At 47.2% G+C, this 18,648-nt stretch overlaps 1 protein-coding gene across 1 annotated transcript in view; it reads right to left on the reverse strand.

The window, feature by feature from the left end:
• ENPP6 (ectonucleotide pyrophosphatase/phosphodiesterase 6) overlaps positions 1-18,194 on the reverse strand; it is a 118,269-nt gene extending 100,075 nt beyond the window's left edge. Inside the window, exon 1 of the mRNA XM_045452889.1 lies at positions 17,877-18,194. Within this exon, the coding sequence (XP_045308845.1) occupies positions 17,877-18,117 (241 nt within the window). The 5' untranslated portion in view covers positions 18,118-18,194. The remainder of the gene's footprint in view (positions 1-17,876) is intronic.
• Positions 18,195-18,648: the final 454 nt, after the last annotated feature.

Genomic DNA, 18,648 nt, shown 5'->3' on the forward strand with positions numbered 1-18,648 from the left:
CAGAACTCACCTACAAAGCACTGTCCCTCCTTTCCTTCTCCCCAGTGGTCTCCAAACCCTACTGCCATGTACAAGGCATCCCAAGAGAATGACTTTTGTTTCTTTTCTTTAATTCTTCTGCTTGATGGTACTGACTGCCTCCTATTGAAAAAATTAGTTTTTCCTTGATTACTTTGGCCCTCTTTGACTCCTGATTTTCATTTTGAGTCTTTGCTAGAATGGTCTGTACTTCTTCCTTGTTTCCTTTGGTGTTTCTTTGTCTACATCATGCTCCCCAAATGTAAGTAAGGTCCCTCAAGAGTTTCATATTGACCTCTTTTCCTTCTCTTGCCATAATCTTCCCAAGGGGCCTGGTATGCTTGCATAATTCCCCACCTCTCTGAGGACAACTCTGAAATCTTTATCTCTAAACCATCATGACTAGTAAAGAAATCGCCACCCAGATAGATGATCTTGCAAGTGCCCAACGTATGAGAATATAAACAACTGATTTAGATACTGCACTGAGATATTTACTGAAATATTAACTAGCCTGTTCTCCTCCTATATATTCCCCTCCATTGTGTTTCAAGCAGGCATCCGGCCCCTTTTGTCCTTGGAGTTGGTCTGTGTTTCTGGAACAATAGCTGATATTGCTTGCTGCACACACTCCTTCCTCTGGGGCTTTTTATCATCTCAAACTGAGTTCCTTTGAACACACTGTGTACATGTCTCTGAAGGGGAGAGGAGGAAGGAAGGTATACATGCCTTCAGGGAAGCAAGGAAGACAGACAGGATGGGGTACATAATTTGCAGGACCTAGTACAACATGACAATGTGGGATCCTGTGTCCATAAATTGTTAAGAATTTCAACATGGTGACAGTAGAGCATGAAAGCAAGCACAAGGTCCCTATAAGCATGGGGCCCAGTGTGACTTCATAGGTCACATACCCATGAAACTAGTCCTGGTGGAAATGTTTCCTGCAGACCAGGGAGAGATAAGAAGGATTTGCTGGTCCAATGAGAACAGAAAATGATGTACTGCTTGGTGGCAGAACTCCACGGAGACCACTGACATCCAAGAGACACAACAGGGGAGGCTGGAGTCAAGGCACAAGGTTTTCTAGCTCAAAGCAGCAGAGCCTGGTCTCTGGAGCCACATGGATTGACATGTGGGCATGTGGTGAGAACCAGGGTAGACCAATGACAAGAGCTGCTGTCCCAATGCCTTAGGACCACATATGGCCCAGGACCATGGCCCATAACCCTAGACGAGGAAGAAAAGTCATCTCACAACCCACCACCCAGTAGTGACTGAGACTGAAAATCCACTGAGCTCAGTGGGACGGGAGTCAGAGTCAGAATTAGTTTTTTCTTTTAATTGTGGTTAAATACACATAATATAAAGTTCACCATTTTAATCATTTTTAAATGTATAGTTAAGCATTAAGTACATTCACTTTTGTGCAACCATCCCCACCATCCACCTCCAGAACTTTTTCTCATCCCAAACCAAAACTCTTTCCCATTAAACACTAACTTCCCATCCTTCCCAGCCCCTTGCAACCACCATTCTACTTCCTGCCTCGTGAATTTGACTACCCTAGGCACCTCATGTAAGTGGAATCACATCCATCCCATTTGTCCTTTTGTTTATGGCTTACTTGACTTAGTATGTTTTCAGATTCACCCATAGATTTAGATTTTTTTTAAAGAAAATAAAGAAACGCACTATTTCTTGTACATTCATGATTGTGAACTTGGATGCACCTTATACACAGATGAATTCATTGTTACCATAAGACTAGCTTGAATTCTTGTCTGATACTGAGACTTTTTTTCTCTCTGGTCCTCCACATGCAACCAGTCTTGCCCATTCTCTCTCCACAGAGCCTCTCAAATCCTCAAACCCAGGTTCCTTCCGGCACTGCGGACCTTACTCCCAGGCCCCCTCATTCTCACCCCAGACCTGGATGGCCTCCCCCAGACTCATACTGCTCAGTAATGTCAGAGTAATCATCCCAAAGCCCAGTCCTGCTCTCCACATGCTCCCCCTCATTTCCACGTCTGTCCCTTGACTTGTGTGATAATGTCCATCTTCAAGGCCCTTCCTCCAGGTTTCAACCTGTCCAAAACCTTCAGGCTTTAAATATCAGCACCTCAGCGAGCCTTTCCTCTTCACTACACACTTTCAGAAATGGCCTCTGTATCCCCTGTGCCTGTTCTATTCTGTCCTGTGATTATACTTATTTCAACATGTATTTGGTTGCTCCAGTTAATTGCACGCTCATCCAAGACAGAGGCTATGTCCCGGCCATCTTTAGAACAGCAGCTTACTACGGTGCCTGGCTGACTCGGTTAGTTCAGTGTCCAACTTCGGCCAGGTCATGATCTCATAGTTCGTGAGTTTGAGCCCCGCGTCGGGCTCTGTGCTGACAACTCAGAGCCTGGAGCCTGCTTCGGATTCTGTGTCTCCCTCTCTCTCTGCCCCTCCCCCACTTGTGCACACGTGCGCTCTCTCTCTCTCTCTCTCTCTCTCTCTCAAAAATGAATAAACATTTAAAACAAAATTTTTTAAAGAAATTTAGAACAGTGGCTTATTTAAAATCGTAAATGTTCGATACATTCTTGCATAGATTATATTCATATAAAGCTGCTGCAGTTAGCAAATTCTGTGGTTCAGACAGTAAGTGGTAGAGGAGTAGCATATGAATGAGAGTAAGTTCTCAAAGCATCATTCAGCTCTGAATGGTTACTATCTCTGGGTCAAGGCCTTTAAGAAGGGAGACATCTTGGGGCGCTTGGGTGGTTCAGTCAGTTAAGTATTTGGCTTCGGCTCAGGGCATGACCCCGCCGTTCATGAGTTCGAGCCCCACATCAAGCTCTCTGCTGTCAGTATGGAGACTGCTTCGGATCCTCTGTCCCTCTCTCTCTCTGCCCCTCCCCTGCTCATTCTCTCTCTCTCTCTCTCTCTCTCTCTCTCTCTCTCAAAATAAATAAATAAATAAATAAATAAATAAATAAATAAATAAATAACTTAAAAATTAAAAAATAATAAAAATAATAAAAAAGAAGAGAGACATCTTTTGGCTCGGGAGAGAGAAAGATGAGAAGGAAGCTGGCACGTGGGCTGGAGCGGAGGCCTGGGGGTTCCAGGGAGGATAAAAGAGCCCTTCCAGAAGTAATAAGCAGTATAAGCAAAGGCAAGGACTAGCAGTTCCCAGGGAGGCCTCCAATAAAAACAGGGAGGTGACAAGGGAGAGGTGAAGAGATCATTCTCCAGAATTCCATTCCAACAGGGGTTTCACAACTGGCCAACAGGCCCCTGACCATCCCCTGTGTTTGAAGGGTAGGAACTAGTCCGATGTCCACTGAGGGAAACCCCGGAGGTGAATTTTCAAGACACCCACACAGCTGGCGACTCACTGCAAAAGAACAAACAGGCAGTCGGGATTGGGTATATAGAGTCATTTTTGTTTTTATCTGATTATTTTAGCTTGTAGCTAGATGTTGCAATACATGCTGATGCAGTCTAAGTGATTTCTTTGGAACGTGATTCTCTTATCTGTTCCATGAGAACTTGGTGAGATTATTTAAGGAGCTTAAAGAATAGGAGCCAGACTTCCATGATCATCCGTGGCACCGGGAAGTAGGAAGGATGGTGGGGAGGAGTCGGAACACCACCACCTCCCATCTTCCAGGCGGTTCCACCTCCTCCTTGATCAGATCCTTGATGAAATCTACACAGATTCGAATCTTCTCTGAATCTCCTTCCATTTCCGCTGATACCTCCTGGGAGATGTGAACAAGGAGGGAAGAGAAGGGAAAGTCCCCCAGGCAGGGAAGCCCCGTGGTGAGTGAGTGGCAGGCCCAGAGCAAAGCTGGGAATGCAGGCAGGGACGTCAACCGGACTGACAGCTGGCAGGAAGGGGTGCAAAGGACGCCTGGGCTTCTGTCCCTGTGAATTTGAGGGAGGCTGGCCTCGGACACCTGTGCTTGGTGAGGTTCTTCTTCCAGCTGGGTCTGAAGCTTAGGCCTCAGTCTCCTGTTCTGCGCAGTGAGGCGATAAATGCACTAGCATTTCTACGGCTGCTTCTGCTTTTTACATTTTGTAATGCTGAATGGCTCTGGAGGAAATTTTGGATTGGGATACAGTGGGTTTTGTTACATATTCCCCAGCTCATTCCACATAGTTTTCATGCTATATTTTACACTGACAAATGCATGCTAAAACGGACTGTGAATGTACAGGGAGGGGTGTCCTGGTCTGGGACGAGGCCAGCTGGCCAAGCTGCAGGGGAGGGGGCTAGACTGGGAGTAACGGGAACGCGGAATCAGATGCACCCACAGAGCCCAGCGAAAAGGCGCCCCAGGTGCTGGGGAGTGCGGGACGACAGGCTGACAGTGGCAGTGGTGTTGCTCTGGGCCCCGGGGAGGAGAAGCACATCCAGTGTGAAGGCAAAGGAGGGAATGGAGAAGCCTATGGAGAGCGGCCAGAAGGAGTGCAGAATCCAGCGAGATCAAGGCAGGCCTAGGAATGTGCCGGTGGTTTGTTAGACGACAGTGGAACCTTAGTATGTGAGGTTCAGCAACGAAACTCTAGGGTCTACCGAAAAGATAGGTAACATAAGGCTTCTGCAGTGGGGTCAGACAGAAGTCCAGGTACCGGCTGAACCAGCGAGGTCCAACAAACATGAATCGGGTGTCTCTTCTGAGCAAGCACTGTGCCCAGGGGCAGGGACTGCCCACACTCCACCGCCCTCAAGCAAGTGCAGACCAACAGCAGGGTGGACTGCTGTGTGGACTGGCTTTGTCTACAGGGGCAGCTCGAGGGACCCACCTGGGGAATGGAAAGACTTCAGACACAGGTGGGGCCTGACAGACTGCCCTCAGTCCTGGTTCTCAGAGATGCATGGCAGTTCCCATGCAGCAGCAGTGTTCAAAGAAGGATGACGACAGTGGCCTTGACTATGGGTCCCCTGAGCCCCGGCTGGTGGTTGTAAGCCTGCAATACAGACTGGAAAAACCAGACCAAACCACAAAACACTGCTTTATGCCCACTAGGCTGCAAGACATCTTTTTAAAAACTCTCTTAATGTGAATACATTTCTCTAAATCACAAGGGCAGTGCAATGGGCCAAATGCTAGTCTCCCTGAGAAATTCCTACACTGCAGTCTGATTTCCAATGTGATGTCATTAGGGGGCTGGGACTTTGGGAGGTGATTTAGGTCATGAGGACGAGCCCTCATGAATGGGATTAGAGCCCTTATTAAAGAGACTCCAGGGGCGCCTGGGTGGCACAGTCGGTTAAGCGTCCGACTTCAGCCAGGTCACGATCTCGCGGTCCGGGAGTTCGAGCCCCGCGTCAGGCTCTGGGCTGATGGCTCAGAGCCTGGAGCCTGTTTCTGATTCTGTGTCTCCCTCTCTCTCTGCCCCTCCCCCGTTCATGCTCTGTCTCTCGCTCTGTCCCAAAAATAAATAAACGTTGAAAAAAAAAAAAAGAGACTCCAGCTAACTCTCTCACCTTCTTTCTTTCTGCCATGTGAGGGTACAATGAGAAAATGGTCATTTGCAACCCAAAGAGTACCTTCTCCAGAATCAGACCAGGCTGCCATGCTGATCATAGACTTCCAGCCCCCAGAATGGCATGAAATAAATTTCTATTGTTTGTAAGCTACCCAACCTATGGTTCTTTACTATAGCAGCCTGGAGTCAAACAGGGAGCTTAGTGTTAAATTAAAATGTCTGATTACTCAACCAGAGATGAGAAAGCTCCACTGGATATGGATATATTTTTAATTTAATATTTTTAATAGAGAAATCATATTGTTCAAAAAGGCAACAAGACATCTCTCTCCCATCTTTGTCTCTCTCTCATCTATCTCTAATAGGGAACCATGGTTCTACCTTCTTATGTGTCTTTAAAGACCTGTTTTTCCCCTAACTGGCAAAAGTCCTTGGCTGGGCCCTAATGACAGTGAATGGTGCTGTCTCCCATCAGAGGCTTCTTGTTGTCTCCTGCCTCCTGGTGGAGCCTGGCTGGATAGAGGGTGGGAGAGAGGTTGCCTTTACACCTTGGAGTGCCTGTGACCAGAGACTGGGAGGACATGTGTGAAGAGTTTTTAAAAAAAAAAAAAACTGACCCCTTGGGGGCACATAGGTGGCTCAGTTGGTTAAGCGTCCAACTTTGGCTCAGGTGGTGATCTTACACTTTGTGAGTTTGAGCCCCGCATCAGAGCCTCACTACAGAGCCTGCTTAGAATTCTCATTCTCTTTCTCTCTCTCTCTCTCTCCCCACCCCCCCCGCCGCCAAAATACATAAATAAACTTTAAAAATAAAATAACTGACCACTCACACACAGTACATGGCCTGGCCTCTGGTAACATGTCAGGGTAAGTGACTTAGGGGCCTTTTTCAGGAGTGTAGACCCTGATGACCTCTCTGAAGTGCCCTCGTGGCCTGACGTGGCCTAGCCTCACATCTTCACTCTTTGGTGGACTCTTGGTGGGTTGTTTTGCAGGCCACGGGTATACCCTAGAGAGGGCCCACCCCCATTACAAATGAGAACACACCAAAGTCTAGAAATGGAATTCACATGGCCAATGAGGGTGGACCAGACATGCTAGCCCTTGAGTAGGTTCCCATTACCTTTACCCCCTACAGGGGCAGGGGCTGGAGGGCTTAAGAAGCATGTTCTAGGCTGGGCCTATGGTCTGCTACTGAATGACTAGAAGCCCAATATTTGAGGTTTTCTCCCAAACACCCATGGTTTGTTTAAGGTTTCTGCCCTCAACCATTAAGGCAGAATGTTTTCCCAAGCCCACCTGAGAAAGCCAATCCTTATACAGACATATAATTTTTCAGGGAAGACTAGACATGCTGCAGAGCCAGTGGGCTAACATATTAGACTTGTGTGCGGAATATGGAAGAAGAGCCAAGGCCGAGGGACCCCTCAGGCAAACTCCGTGGGTGGCTTACCCACTACACCCATAGATGTGGGGACCTCCGTCTGCTGCCTCCCACCTCCAACAGGTCAGGTCCTTGTCAGGGGCCATCAGCAGCTCAAGGGGTGAATGAACTGCAGACTACTTTCCTCAAATGTGAAAAGAGGTCAAAGTGGACTCACTGTGACCATAACAGGGGAAGAATGCAGAATGCCATCGAGACCCCCCTCAGGTCACCCTTTCCCTCCACCCCACCGTGGCCCCTGAGAATCTCCTCTGAGCCTCATGACTATTGCCAGCACCTAGAACACAGCACTTAGAACATTCCCAGCACATACCCAGTGCTCATTAAGTGCCCAGCTGACCCCAGGGCTCCTCTCTCCCCAGGTCTGTCGTCTTAAAGCTGTGGGAACTCAGGACTAGGAAGGTGATACGACTTATCCAGCATCCCGGCGGGCCATGGCACACTCAGGAGAAGAAATGTGCCACCCTGACTCCCTTCTGAGCTCTGTCTGGTCTCCCAGTGCTCTCCATCCAACCTGCTTCACATCAGGCATTTTGGCTGGACAACGTGGGAGGAATACACAAGGCTGCTCGTACCCGGTGACTGGGCAGGGAACCTGGTCTCCTGGCACAGCCACAACCCATTCATGGCCCACAGCACCCAGGTTGGGACACCTTGCTGCAGACACTTACATGCAGTCTCACGGTGACCCCACTCATCTCCCTGCTGTACAGCTGGCAGCCACAGAAGCTCTCGCCCTTAAAGCCAGGCCCCCCGGGGGAGTGACTTCATCAAGAGTAAAATATCTGCAGTATCCCCGGCCAAAAGTCTGTTTGTGATCTCAGCCCGAGCAGCCCCTTGTCCAAATGAGTCCTGGGCCACATGGTTCCGTGACCTGTCTGCCAGACCCTTTTTTCCTGCTGTGGAAATGGCTGAAGGTAGGAGTCGGTTATGACAAGCACAATATCCAACAGGAGCCAAGTGCTACACACGGGATCCAGAGGAGCCCCAGACTTGCCCCAGGTCCTCGCCTGGGAAATGGTGGACACAACGGCCCTATTCATGGAAGGGGACTCTGAAACTTGAGTATGTTTAAAGTGTCTTTGAAATAAATGTTAACATGCTGACTCAGGCTCCCTCCGAAATAATTTTAAATGTCCTCTAACCCATTTTTGGCATATCATTCATGATGAAGCAGGTATTGAGAGCAGCATGGTTCAGCCAAACTCCCAGAAGCCTTGGCAGGAGGCATATGGTCCTATCAATCAACACTGGGGTCGGGGGAGGGGAGGGGGAGACCAGCCATGGTTTGAAGACCGCAGTGGCTCAGTGTGGGTGAACCTTCTGGAAAAGGGTTTGCTGTTATTATAATCAAAAGCTTTCACCACATTTTTAAGCTTTACCCACTACCCTAACCATTCCCTTCTTTCAGGGGGTGACGTTCCAGCAGCTGAATGCCATATAACAAGAACTCCCTCTCATCACCATGGAAGCCAAGAGAAACATACTTTTTGAAAAGTGGCACTTTGGTGCAGAGAGCTCTGCTGATGGGAGCTTAAATAATGACGTGCCAGGAGAGATTATTTTTATGAATTCCTGGAACACACTTTTTTCTGCGAGCATGAGCGGAATAGTCCTCTGCACGCTTCTGTTGCCCTCTACTTTACCTAGCCAGCCTGCGTCTTCAGGCAGCGTAATCAGGACACGTTATACAGACTGTAGGTTGTTTTTAAGTTAATTTATTTCTTTTGAGAGGGAGGGGGACACAGAGAGAGGGAGAGAGAGAATTGCAAGCAGGCTCTGCACTGTCAGCACAGAGCCCAACATGGGGCTCAATCCCACAAACAGTGAGATCACGACCTGAGCTGAAATCACGAGTCAGACCTCAACTGACTGAGCCACCCAAGCACCCTCATACCATAGCTTTAAGTTGAAACGTGGGAAGATGTGGTTAAGTGTCCCCGGGAAGTAAGTGATGAGATGTAGACAAAGCTCATGCAGCTGGGAAGACAGATTTAACTGTGCATCTGTCAGAGATATCCTCCCCAGGCTTGGGGAAGGCAGAGAGATAAGAAGTCCATTTACTGTGGGTCCACTGGGATCCACAGGAGCAATTTCTCCCTTTTACCCCCATGGTTATTCTTCATGTTTCTGGAACTCTCCTTTAAGACACTTTCTCTGATCCCCTGAAGGGCCAACTCCAAGTGAATATCCTACTCCAATGTGAAATCTATTCTGGTGAAAATTTACTTCCCCAAATAGACAGCCCTCCAAACTTTCCCCGGTATCTGCACACAGGAGCCCCAGACTCTGAATACCTCCTGCCTGTGGAGCTGATTCAGGCCCCCTTCCTTTTAGTTCCTCCATGCCTTCTCATTGCCCAGCCAGCAAGTCTTGCCACCAGGATGCTCTTCAAATTCAACTCCTCACTTAACAGCCCATCACAAGGAAGAGATGCTTGAACATTTGAAGTGGAAAAGGAAGAAAGGAGGAGCTTACTGGTTCTTCCAATTATTTTCCGTCAACTGCATGTGTTTGTTTTTTTTTTTTTAACAAATCATCTCTGTCTAGTCCTTCCACCCACAACCAAGTGGTGAATGGGTTCAGCCCCTCTTCACCTGCCTGGTTGTGCTTCTCTGATTTGCTTGTGCCTATGGCCCTCACATCTCACAGTCTTCATAGATTTCTTCTTTTCTTCCTTCAGATCTGGCTCAAAATTCACCTCCTACTAAAAATCTTTCCACTCATCTCTCAGTGTTTAGTTCTAGATCCACCTTCTCCCTGGAAATGTTCAAGTCCATTGTAACTGCCAATAATACTTCCCTCCCCTGAGTTGCAGACACTTATTTCTATGCCCTTCCTTTTCAGTAAGACCCACAAGCTTCTTATAAAATGCAACTAGTATCCATTCAGTGTGTGGAATACACTGCATCAGTATTCCAGATAATTCCCGCCCCCACTGTCAGAGGATTATGCACCCTTGACCTACTGGCAATATAATTTGCTTTGGCCAACGGGATGAGGGATGTGACATGTGCCACCTTGAGCAGAGGTCTTAAGCACCACCACATCATTCTGCCATTTTCCCTTAGCCACACGAACAGCACATCCCATCTAGAAGTTGCTTTTTCTGTCTGAGTCTCAAAATGAAGAGGAAAGTGGGGCAGAGTTAATCCTTAAACTCCATGTTCATGAGTGAGAGATAAACCTTAGTTGTAAGCCTCTGATACAGCTTGTTACTACAGCATAATTTAGCTTAATCTTAGTTCTAAAGTGTGTAATAGGTACAGTTTTTGTAATGGTGGCTTTACACTAGGTGTCTCCTTCTGTCCTCCAACAAGCCTACCGGCTTAGTTTTACTTTGGCCACTCTACTGATAGATAATATTAAGACACAGAAGAACCTGTTCCAATTCTGAAAGTTAAAACCGGACAGACTAGAGGAAACTAGGTCTTCTGCAGCAAACTGACAGCTTTTTGCACTACATGATGCATTTAGGGGTTGAACTGTGTTCCCCCAAAACATCCTATCCCTTGGTACCTGTGAGTGTGACCTTATCTGGAAACAGATGTACTCAAGTTAAGATGAGGTCCTGAGGGTGGGCCCCCATCCAATATAACCAGTGTCCTTGGAAGAAGAGAAGAGGCACACGTAGAGGCACACAGGGAGAGCAGCATGTGACGACTGAAGCAGAGACTGGAGTGACACATCAATGCATCTGCAAGCCAGGGAGCACCAAGGATTGCTAGAAACACCAGAAGCTCAGAGAAAAGCACGGAAGAGATTGTCCCCTAGAGCCCTTAGGGAGAGCGCAGGCTCGCCAACACCTTCATTTCAGATTACCAGCCTCCGGGGTTGTGAAAGAATAAACTGTTGCTTTAAGCCACCCTGTTTGTTGTAACCCATACAGCAGCCCTTGGACAGCAGCACACCATGGCCACCTCCAGTGGGGGCAGAACCCACTGGAAACTCTCTGCATGTGGGGGACAGAAAAAGTCTGTCTAGGGATAACTTCATTCTTCTGTCAGCAGCCTGGTGTCACCATCCCGTCTGTATTTCTTTCCAAGAGCTGTCATCACACAGCACCACAGGCTAGGTAGCTTAGACAACGGAAATTTATTTTTCACAATTCTGGAGGCCAGAAATCTGAAATCAAGGCATTGTCAGAGTTGGTCTCTCCTAAAGGCTTCTCTCTTCTGCTTTTTTTTTTTTAAGTTTATTCATTTATTTTGAGGGGGGGCAGGGGCGGGGGGAGAAGAGGGAGCGCACAAGCTAGGGCGGGGCAGAGAGAAGAACAGACAGAATCCCAAGCAGGCTCTGCGTCATTAGTGCAGAGCCCAATGCAGGGCTCGAACCCACAAACTGTGAGATCATGATCCGAGCTGAGATCAGGAGTCGGACGCTTAACCGACTGAGCCATGCAGGCGCCCCTCTCCTTGTCTTTTAGATGGCCGTCTTCTCCCTGTGTCTTCACATAGCCTTCCCTCTGTGCCTGCCTGTGTCTTGATCTCTTCTTGCAAGGACATCAGTCATACTGGTTAGAGAGCACCTGAATGACCGCATTGTAACTTAATTACTCTTTTAAAGACACTCATCTCCAAATGAGGCATTGGGGGTAAGGATTTCAACACACACATTTGTGGAATTCAGCCCACAGTGCTATCTCCTATTTTCAGATATCTAAGGAGACTCATGATGCCTGTGTTCACAGCCTAGCTCCTTAAGCAATCTGGGATGGGGGGCTCAGAACATAAGGATGGCCCCGCCAGACCCGTCCCAGGGTCTGACAGCCAGAACCACAGGACATTTGGCCTTCCCTGTCCTCTTACAGATGTTCTAGTGGTTCTGAACCGTTTGCCTTGTTCAGGCTTCACTGTTGCCTCTGCTTTCTTGGCTTCAGCAATCTTGGCGAGAATTAGGTTCTCTCTTGGGCTTTGCTGATGGCTAGTGTTCTGGTTAAATCTCCTCTCAACACCCCAGGCCTTGGATTCCCTACTTCGGCACAGCCCCCTCCTCATGGCTGACTCTCCTTCCAACCCTCTTGCTGCCCCAACCTTACAGTCAAAATTCAAAACAGAATGGATAGACATATTTTGAGATACCTAAGACTATTAGAAACAAATAGTAATCAGTTCACCTAAATGGCTGTTAATTACTTTCCTAAAGCAAAGCATAATTTCAGTATTTTCTCCTCCTTATTGGTTTAGGAGTATCTGGAACCAAAAGAATAATCAACAAGTTCCTTGAAACTCTGAATGTTTTAATCATTTTTTAAATAATTTTTAAATGTTTATTTTTGAGAGAGAAAAAGAGCACGGGAGGGGGAGGGGCAGAGACAGAGGAAGACACAGAATCCAAAGCAGGCTCCAGGTTCTGAGCTGTCAGCACAGACACCAGGCAGAGCTCGAACTGATGAACCATGAGATCGTGACCTGAGCCGAGGTCTGACGCTTAACCAACTGAGCCACCCAGGTGCCCCTTAATCATTATTATAATGCTGCTTCACAATAATAAATTTTATTTGAAGAAGACAGGATAAATAAACCATGGTGCAGAGATGGAAAATTAAGGAGAGAATGACGGCATCATGTGGGCTCTTCAGTTAGAGGGCAAGAAAGGCAGATCCACTACAGTGACTTCAGGAAAGAAATCTGGAAAAAAAAAACAGTGGAGCAAACCTTGGGTCTTTCTGGTTAAAAGCATTCCAGCCAGAAGAAATGGCAAGTTGAAGTGTCCTGAGGTGGCCATGTACCCAGAACAGGTGAAGAAGAGAGTCAGGAATGAGGCCAGAAAGGGTCGGGGTGGCCACATGGGTTCTCAGAGAACTTCAGATTTTACTTAGTGTGGAAGCAGAGTCTCCTGGAGAGTCTGAATGGAGGAGAGACACGATCGGATACATGCTGTAGAAGGACTACTCTGGTCGTCTGTGGAGACAGGCAGAAGGTAGGGCAGAGAGGTTGGAGGGAGCAGGGGCTGTTGGGGAGCTCTGGGCAGCAGAGGGTGCAGACTCCAGGGATGGAGGTAGAGGAGGACAGGCTTTGCCATCCAACTTTCTGAAAGTACAGCCTACTTGGGCTGAGGCAGAAAGGGAGGTGGGGAAGAGGTGGAGGAACAACAGAGGGGACCAAGGGGACAACAGAGGGGACAAGGAGCCTTGGGTAAAACAAGAGGAACCCAAGAAAGCTGTCCAGAGGAGAAGCATAGTCCAGCTAAGCACTGTTCCTGGGCCAGAAATCAAAGCCTGAGGATTGACCCTTGACCATGAGGAGGCCCTTGGTGAAAACAATAGTGGGATTTGGTTTTGAGCAGGAGAGAATGAGAGAAGTCGAGGGCATACCAGACACCATGCATTCCAGGAGCATCTCAGTCTGGGGAAGCTAACATGCTGGGGTGACTGTCCCTGAGCAGATGCCGATCTTCAGAGAAGGGGAGGAGAGGGAGCCCTGGAGGCCATGTCCACGCTGCTTATGCTGCGGGTGTGCAGGGGTCTGCAGGCAGCCCAACAAGTAAAACCTGAATTCTCCAGAAGACTGAGGAGGTGGGCTTTTCTCAAAACATGATTTCTCAAGTACTTTCTGCGTTGATTTCCGTTGGTCCAAATGACGGCCGGTTTTAATTTAAATCAGCTATTTTCACAAAGGCAGGGAAAAGCATGCTTCAACCTGCCATCTCCTCCTCCAGAGTGTTGGATCCTTGATATCTGGGGAGAATTTGCTTCTGTGTAATTTCTAGGAGTGCAATAGGAAATATGTTGGCACAAATATCAATGCTAATGGTTAACACCCTTGGTTTGGCTTTGATCCCAGTAGAAGATCAATAAAGCACATTTATTCAGGCTCTTATTGCCTCCTGGACTGCTCTTGAGGAGACTTCAGTCCCTGGGTCCCAGGTCCTATGCACAACTTCCTGGGAACTCCAGGACTGGGGTCAGGGCCCTGCTAATTGCTGTGTGAGAATCTGGTCCCTGATGCCTGTTCTCTAATCTTGGTCCCGCTACTGACAATCTTTGGTGTCTGGAGTGAAGTGCCCAACCTCCCTGTACTTTATTTACTAGTTTTTAAATGCTGAACTGATAATAACAGATTGCAGAGCAAATTAATTTCAGCATATGTTTGTCTCTTGGTAGATTATGTTCAGTGAAGATTAAATTCTAGACCAGTTTCCCTGCTACTCAGAGCATTTCTGGACTACTTTCTCCAAGTGCTTAATCAGGAGTGTTCAAGAATTACAAACAAATGTTGCCATTGGCCTTGACAAAATGATGCTAAGTTATGCTGCCTTAAGACTACCCAGCATTTTCTCTTACCCATGGTCTGGATTGACCAAATCACTGTTTTTCTTCCATGGATTTTATGTTAAACTTCACTTCAATGTGGATTTACCTCACAGAGAAGAGCTTTCCAAAAAGATCCATAGTAAGAGAGATTAAAACAGAAAGCAGAATAGTTACACTGTGGTTGCGTCTTAACCAAGATTAAGTTGATTCAGACACAGCTCTTTGGAAAGAGAGCTTAGGCATAAAGTAAGATATAATGATATGTGTGCCGTGCTTGTGGCTGTTTATTCCAGCTCAGAGCCCACCTCTTTCAAAATGCTTCACATCCTACTCCAACTGAAAGAAAATTTTCCTCCCTTCTGGTCTTCTGTCGCATAGTAGGAAAAGCACCCACTGGTCCTTTGTGTATTCGTTTGCTAGGGCTGCATAACAAAATATCACAGACTGGGTAGCCAAACAACAGTTCTAGAGGCTGGAAATCCAAGATCAAGGTGTCAGCAGGTTTGGTTTCTGGTGAGGCCTCTCTCCTTGGCTTGCGGATGGCAGCCTTCTCATTGTGTCCTCACATGGCCTTTTCTCTGTGTACATTTATTCCTGGTGTCTCTTCCTCTTTTCAGAGGGCATCAGTCAGATGGGATAGGACCCCACTCTAACAGCCTCATTTCGACTTAATCGCCTCTTCAAAGACCGTATCTTTACATACTTTACATTCTGAGCTACCAGGGATTGGACTTCAACACATCAATTTTGGAGGGAAACAGTTAAGCCCTTTGCATGCATTTTAGAATATTAGTAGGTACCTGATGTGTCTCTCCTCAACCTGACTGCAGGCTCCCTGGATGAAAGGCCCTGTTCTAAGATTCTGTGTATCTCCTGCAATCAATGGCTTGATGAGTCTTCCTGATACTATCGAATGTTGTTCACATTTGTCCTGATGCAGATATATTTTGAAGGAGAAAAAAATCAGCCACGGCAGCTTCGTGTCAGTGACTGGGCTAGATGATTTCCCAGATGGCTTACAAATCCCGTGACTGTTCATGCCCCATCACCATCCGTGTGGCTTCACAAAAAATTCTCCTCTCTACAGAGTTTTAGTCATTTGCTTAATTTCTTACAGTTAGACCTCCCAAGAGGTGCCAGTCTTAACTTTGGCTAATTCCCTATGCATGTCTGCATCTGGCAGTCCCTGAGATCCTGACCTGACTCGGACCCGGAAGCCGAGGAAACAGGCTCAGGGCAGTGCAGCGGGTTGCCTGAAGTTGCCCCAAGAGGACTCCAACCAACTTTTTCCAGCTCCAAGGCCAATACCCTAATATTCCTCATTATGCAAAAATAAGAACACCAAGGGCTTTATGTCTTATGGGCAGTAATTTATGTAATGAAGTGAGATCATAGTCTCTCTTATGAATGCTGATGAGCCTTATAACAGCGTATCTTTTAGTACCAAAAGGATCCAGCATACTTCTTTTGTTGGTTCATAAAATGCTCAAACCGTATGTTTAAGTACAACTCCCAATGGATATATCCTTCCTTAAATGAAAACAGGAATTTTTCAACATCAGGTGGGACAATAAGCATGATATTGGGAGGAGTAATCTCAATGTAGCCACGAGTCGCTTCCAGGGCGGTGGAGATGATACCAGCCTCATGGCCTGGCACCTCCCAGAGGTGCCTTCTCTAAGCCATCACGTTCACCCGGTAGGTACAAGACAAATCAAACCCAGAGACATGTGCACGAGAACATGAGCCTTGCTAGACACGTTCTGTGTACAATATCACTTCTATAAAAGTGGGAAAGCCAGCGTAAGCATCGAGTAGGCTTTCAAATGAAGTAATGCATTCAACATCTAAAACTTTGTAAGCGTAATGTGTATGGGGCCCTTGTGGCTTCCTCGGGGGAGACTGAAGGTGAGAATTTTGCCAAACGCCAATGGGCACTGCCCATCCCACCATGGGAAGGTCTCTTCTGTCATGACTGGACAAGTGGAAACACCCCGAGCTTGAAAAGAAGGTTCGCCTCTGAGTGACTGAGGCCTCGCAACCATTATTCCCCGTGCCAATATCAGGACTGTGGGTCTGACAAACAAAAGGCCATGTCCTTGGCTTGGTTTCTATGGGGAGGCTGTAACGGTCCCCTTTTACTCACTGGAGGCTGGCTTTCTCAAATGGATTTTGTTCATTTTCCACTCAGATTGAGAAAACTGCACGTGGCAGTTTATGAATTGGGCCTCCCAGCAAGTCTCTGAAGGACAACAGGAGTGGGGGTGGCCTGCATGCGGGAGCCTCCCTGCACAGAACTGAGGTCGGGCTGTGGCACACAATAACATCTATGTGTGACCCAGCAGCCTGCAGACCTACTCCCTGCGAGGGGAGACACATGCCAAGCAAGGACGAGAGGACTTTTGTTCATCCTTTTTATCTTACACTTGCTGGTTGTTTGTGGCGGGGGCGGGGCGGGGGGGATTAAACATAAGCAAATAAATTCCTTGCTTGTGTGTCATCTGGATTTTTTTTTCTCCCCATGCTTTCATTTCTAACTCTCCAAAGTATCTTCCCACCTTAATTTTATGGCATTTTTATATACACATGCATCCAGGACCCGCACATGAAGTCAGAGATATCAGTTTGTCTTCCAGACTCCTTTGGGTTTGCCGCTGCATGGAGATCCATAGTGAGATACACGAGTTCTCATCCCCTTCCCATGAACATGATTTATAGAGTTCTCCCTGTGCTCAGAGCATATAGCTAAATCCTGCATAAGCAGCAATCACAGTGCATTCTTAACAGCCTCCCTGGACAGTTTGCTAAATTCTTTCTGAGAGCCTCTCGCTGGCCCTTACAAAGATTAGCGAAAAAAACAAACTGGAGGCTGGGAATCCAACTGTGTGAACAGAAAGTATGTTCCACTGCACTCATAGAGGATCAAGTTTGTGGAATCACACTGGGCGTCCCAGATGAAGACCAATTAGGCAAAAATCAGCTTTCCCAAACCCAAGCGCACTCTGGGTTGACTAGGGTTGTTTTCTTTTGTTTTGTTTTAATACCTACTAAAAGTTAAAGGTGGGAATCTCAACTAAGTAACATTTTTTTTCTTCCCTACGTCATTTTACCTGGTCCAAGAAGACAAAAGAGGGGCCAGCGGCATTACTAAGTAATACTTCAATGTACAACCTAAAAATTCTCTCCCAGTAATCCTGGAACCCCACGTATAGTTTTCATAGTCTAGCACAATGACAAGCTAAAATACCTCCAGGATGACAGATGACTGCAGAGCAAAGGGACAGAAGGAATTTGGTACAAACACACAAGGACCTGTTGACTTTTCAGCCTGAACTTAGAAAGGACGGAGTTAACCAGAATTTTTGTTTGTAAAACAAACAACTACTTTTAAAATCCTCTATTCATGTGGTTCTCTGTTCTCCACATAGAGAATCCAAAACAGGTCCTTGGGATAACTTTTGGAGAACCACACTACTGTGGAAACAAAAAAAAAAAAAAGTCTCAGCCAAGAACTTTGGTGTCCCAAAAGACCAGGGAAACCTGAACATTTAAATAAGACATTAATGCCAGGAGCTAACCGTTCCCTGTTGGACTCCAGCTCCCCCCCGCCCTCCCCCCCGCCCCCCCCCCTGCCGAGCTCCACCAGCCAGAAGAGGACACAGTACTCACCAGTCATTAGGGTGTAGTAATTGGGGTAAGAGAGACTGGGAAAGTCTGGGGTCAAGTAATCCACTTTCACTCCCCTGCTCACAATCTCTTTGAAACCGGGCAAGGACTCCAGGGCCTCATCACTGATGTAGTCTGAGCGAAAACCATCCAGCAGAAACACCAGGAGCTTCCGGCCAGCCGAGGCTGGCCGCACCAGGCTGAGCGCGAGGACCAGCAGGAGGGCCCCGAGCTTCGCTGCCATGCTGCCAGGAGCCTGCCCGCTCAGCTGGCACAGCCGTCCCCTTGCAAAGACTGAGGATGGAGAATCTGTAGCTATTCTCTCTTCTAGGGGCTGGACCTTGACTGCTGGCCTTCCTGAGCCAAGTTCACTTTCAGAATTTAAAGGTACAGCACCCCCTTTAAAAAACATCTATGCTCACCCTTTACTATAAAGGCCAGAGACTAACTCCTTTGAGTCTCCAAACAACCCAGAATAAACACCGGGGAAGAGAAGGCAACATTATTATTTTGGGTGAGTGTTCCAGAAATACAAGCACCCACAGATAGGTAGAATTTTAGAAGATGACAGAAGTCAACACTAACTTTGCAGTTGGGCTAACCAAAGGGTGGAACCAAGGAGAAGAACAATCTTTTAATTTGCTGCTATCCCACGTCTCTGCCCCACTTAAACTCTCCTACTGCCCTTTTCGCTTACAATTTAGGAACACGAACCTCCTAATTCGGTATATAAACAAGAGATGATAAAATTAGGTGGGCACATTTGTGAACTTTT

The sequence above is a fragment of the Leopardus geoffroyi genome, chromosome B1 (assembly GCF_018350155.1).
Source record: "Leopardus geoffroyi isolate Oge1 chromosome B1, O.geoffroyi_Oge1_pat1.0, whole genome shotgun sequence".
Taxonomy (NCBI): Eukaryota; Metazoa; Chordata; class Mammalia; order Carnivora; family Felidae; genus Leopardus; species Leopardus geoffroyi.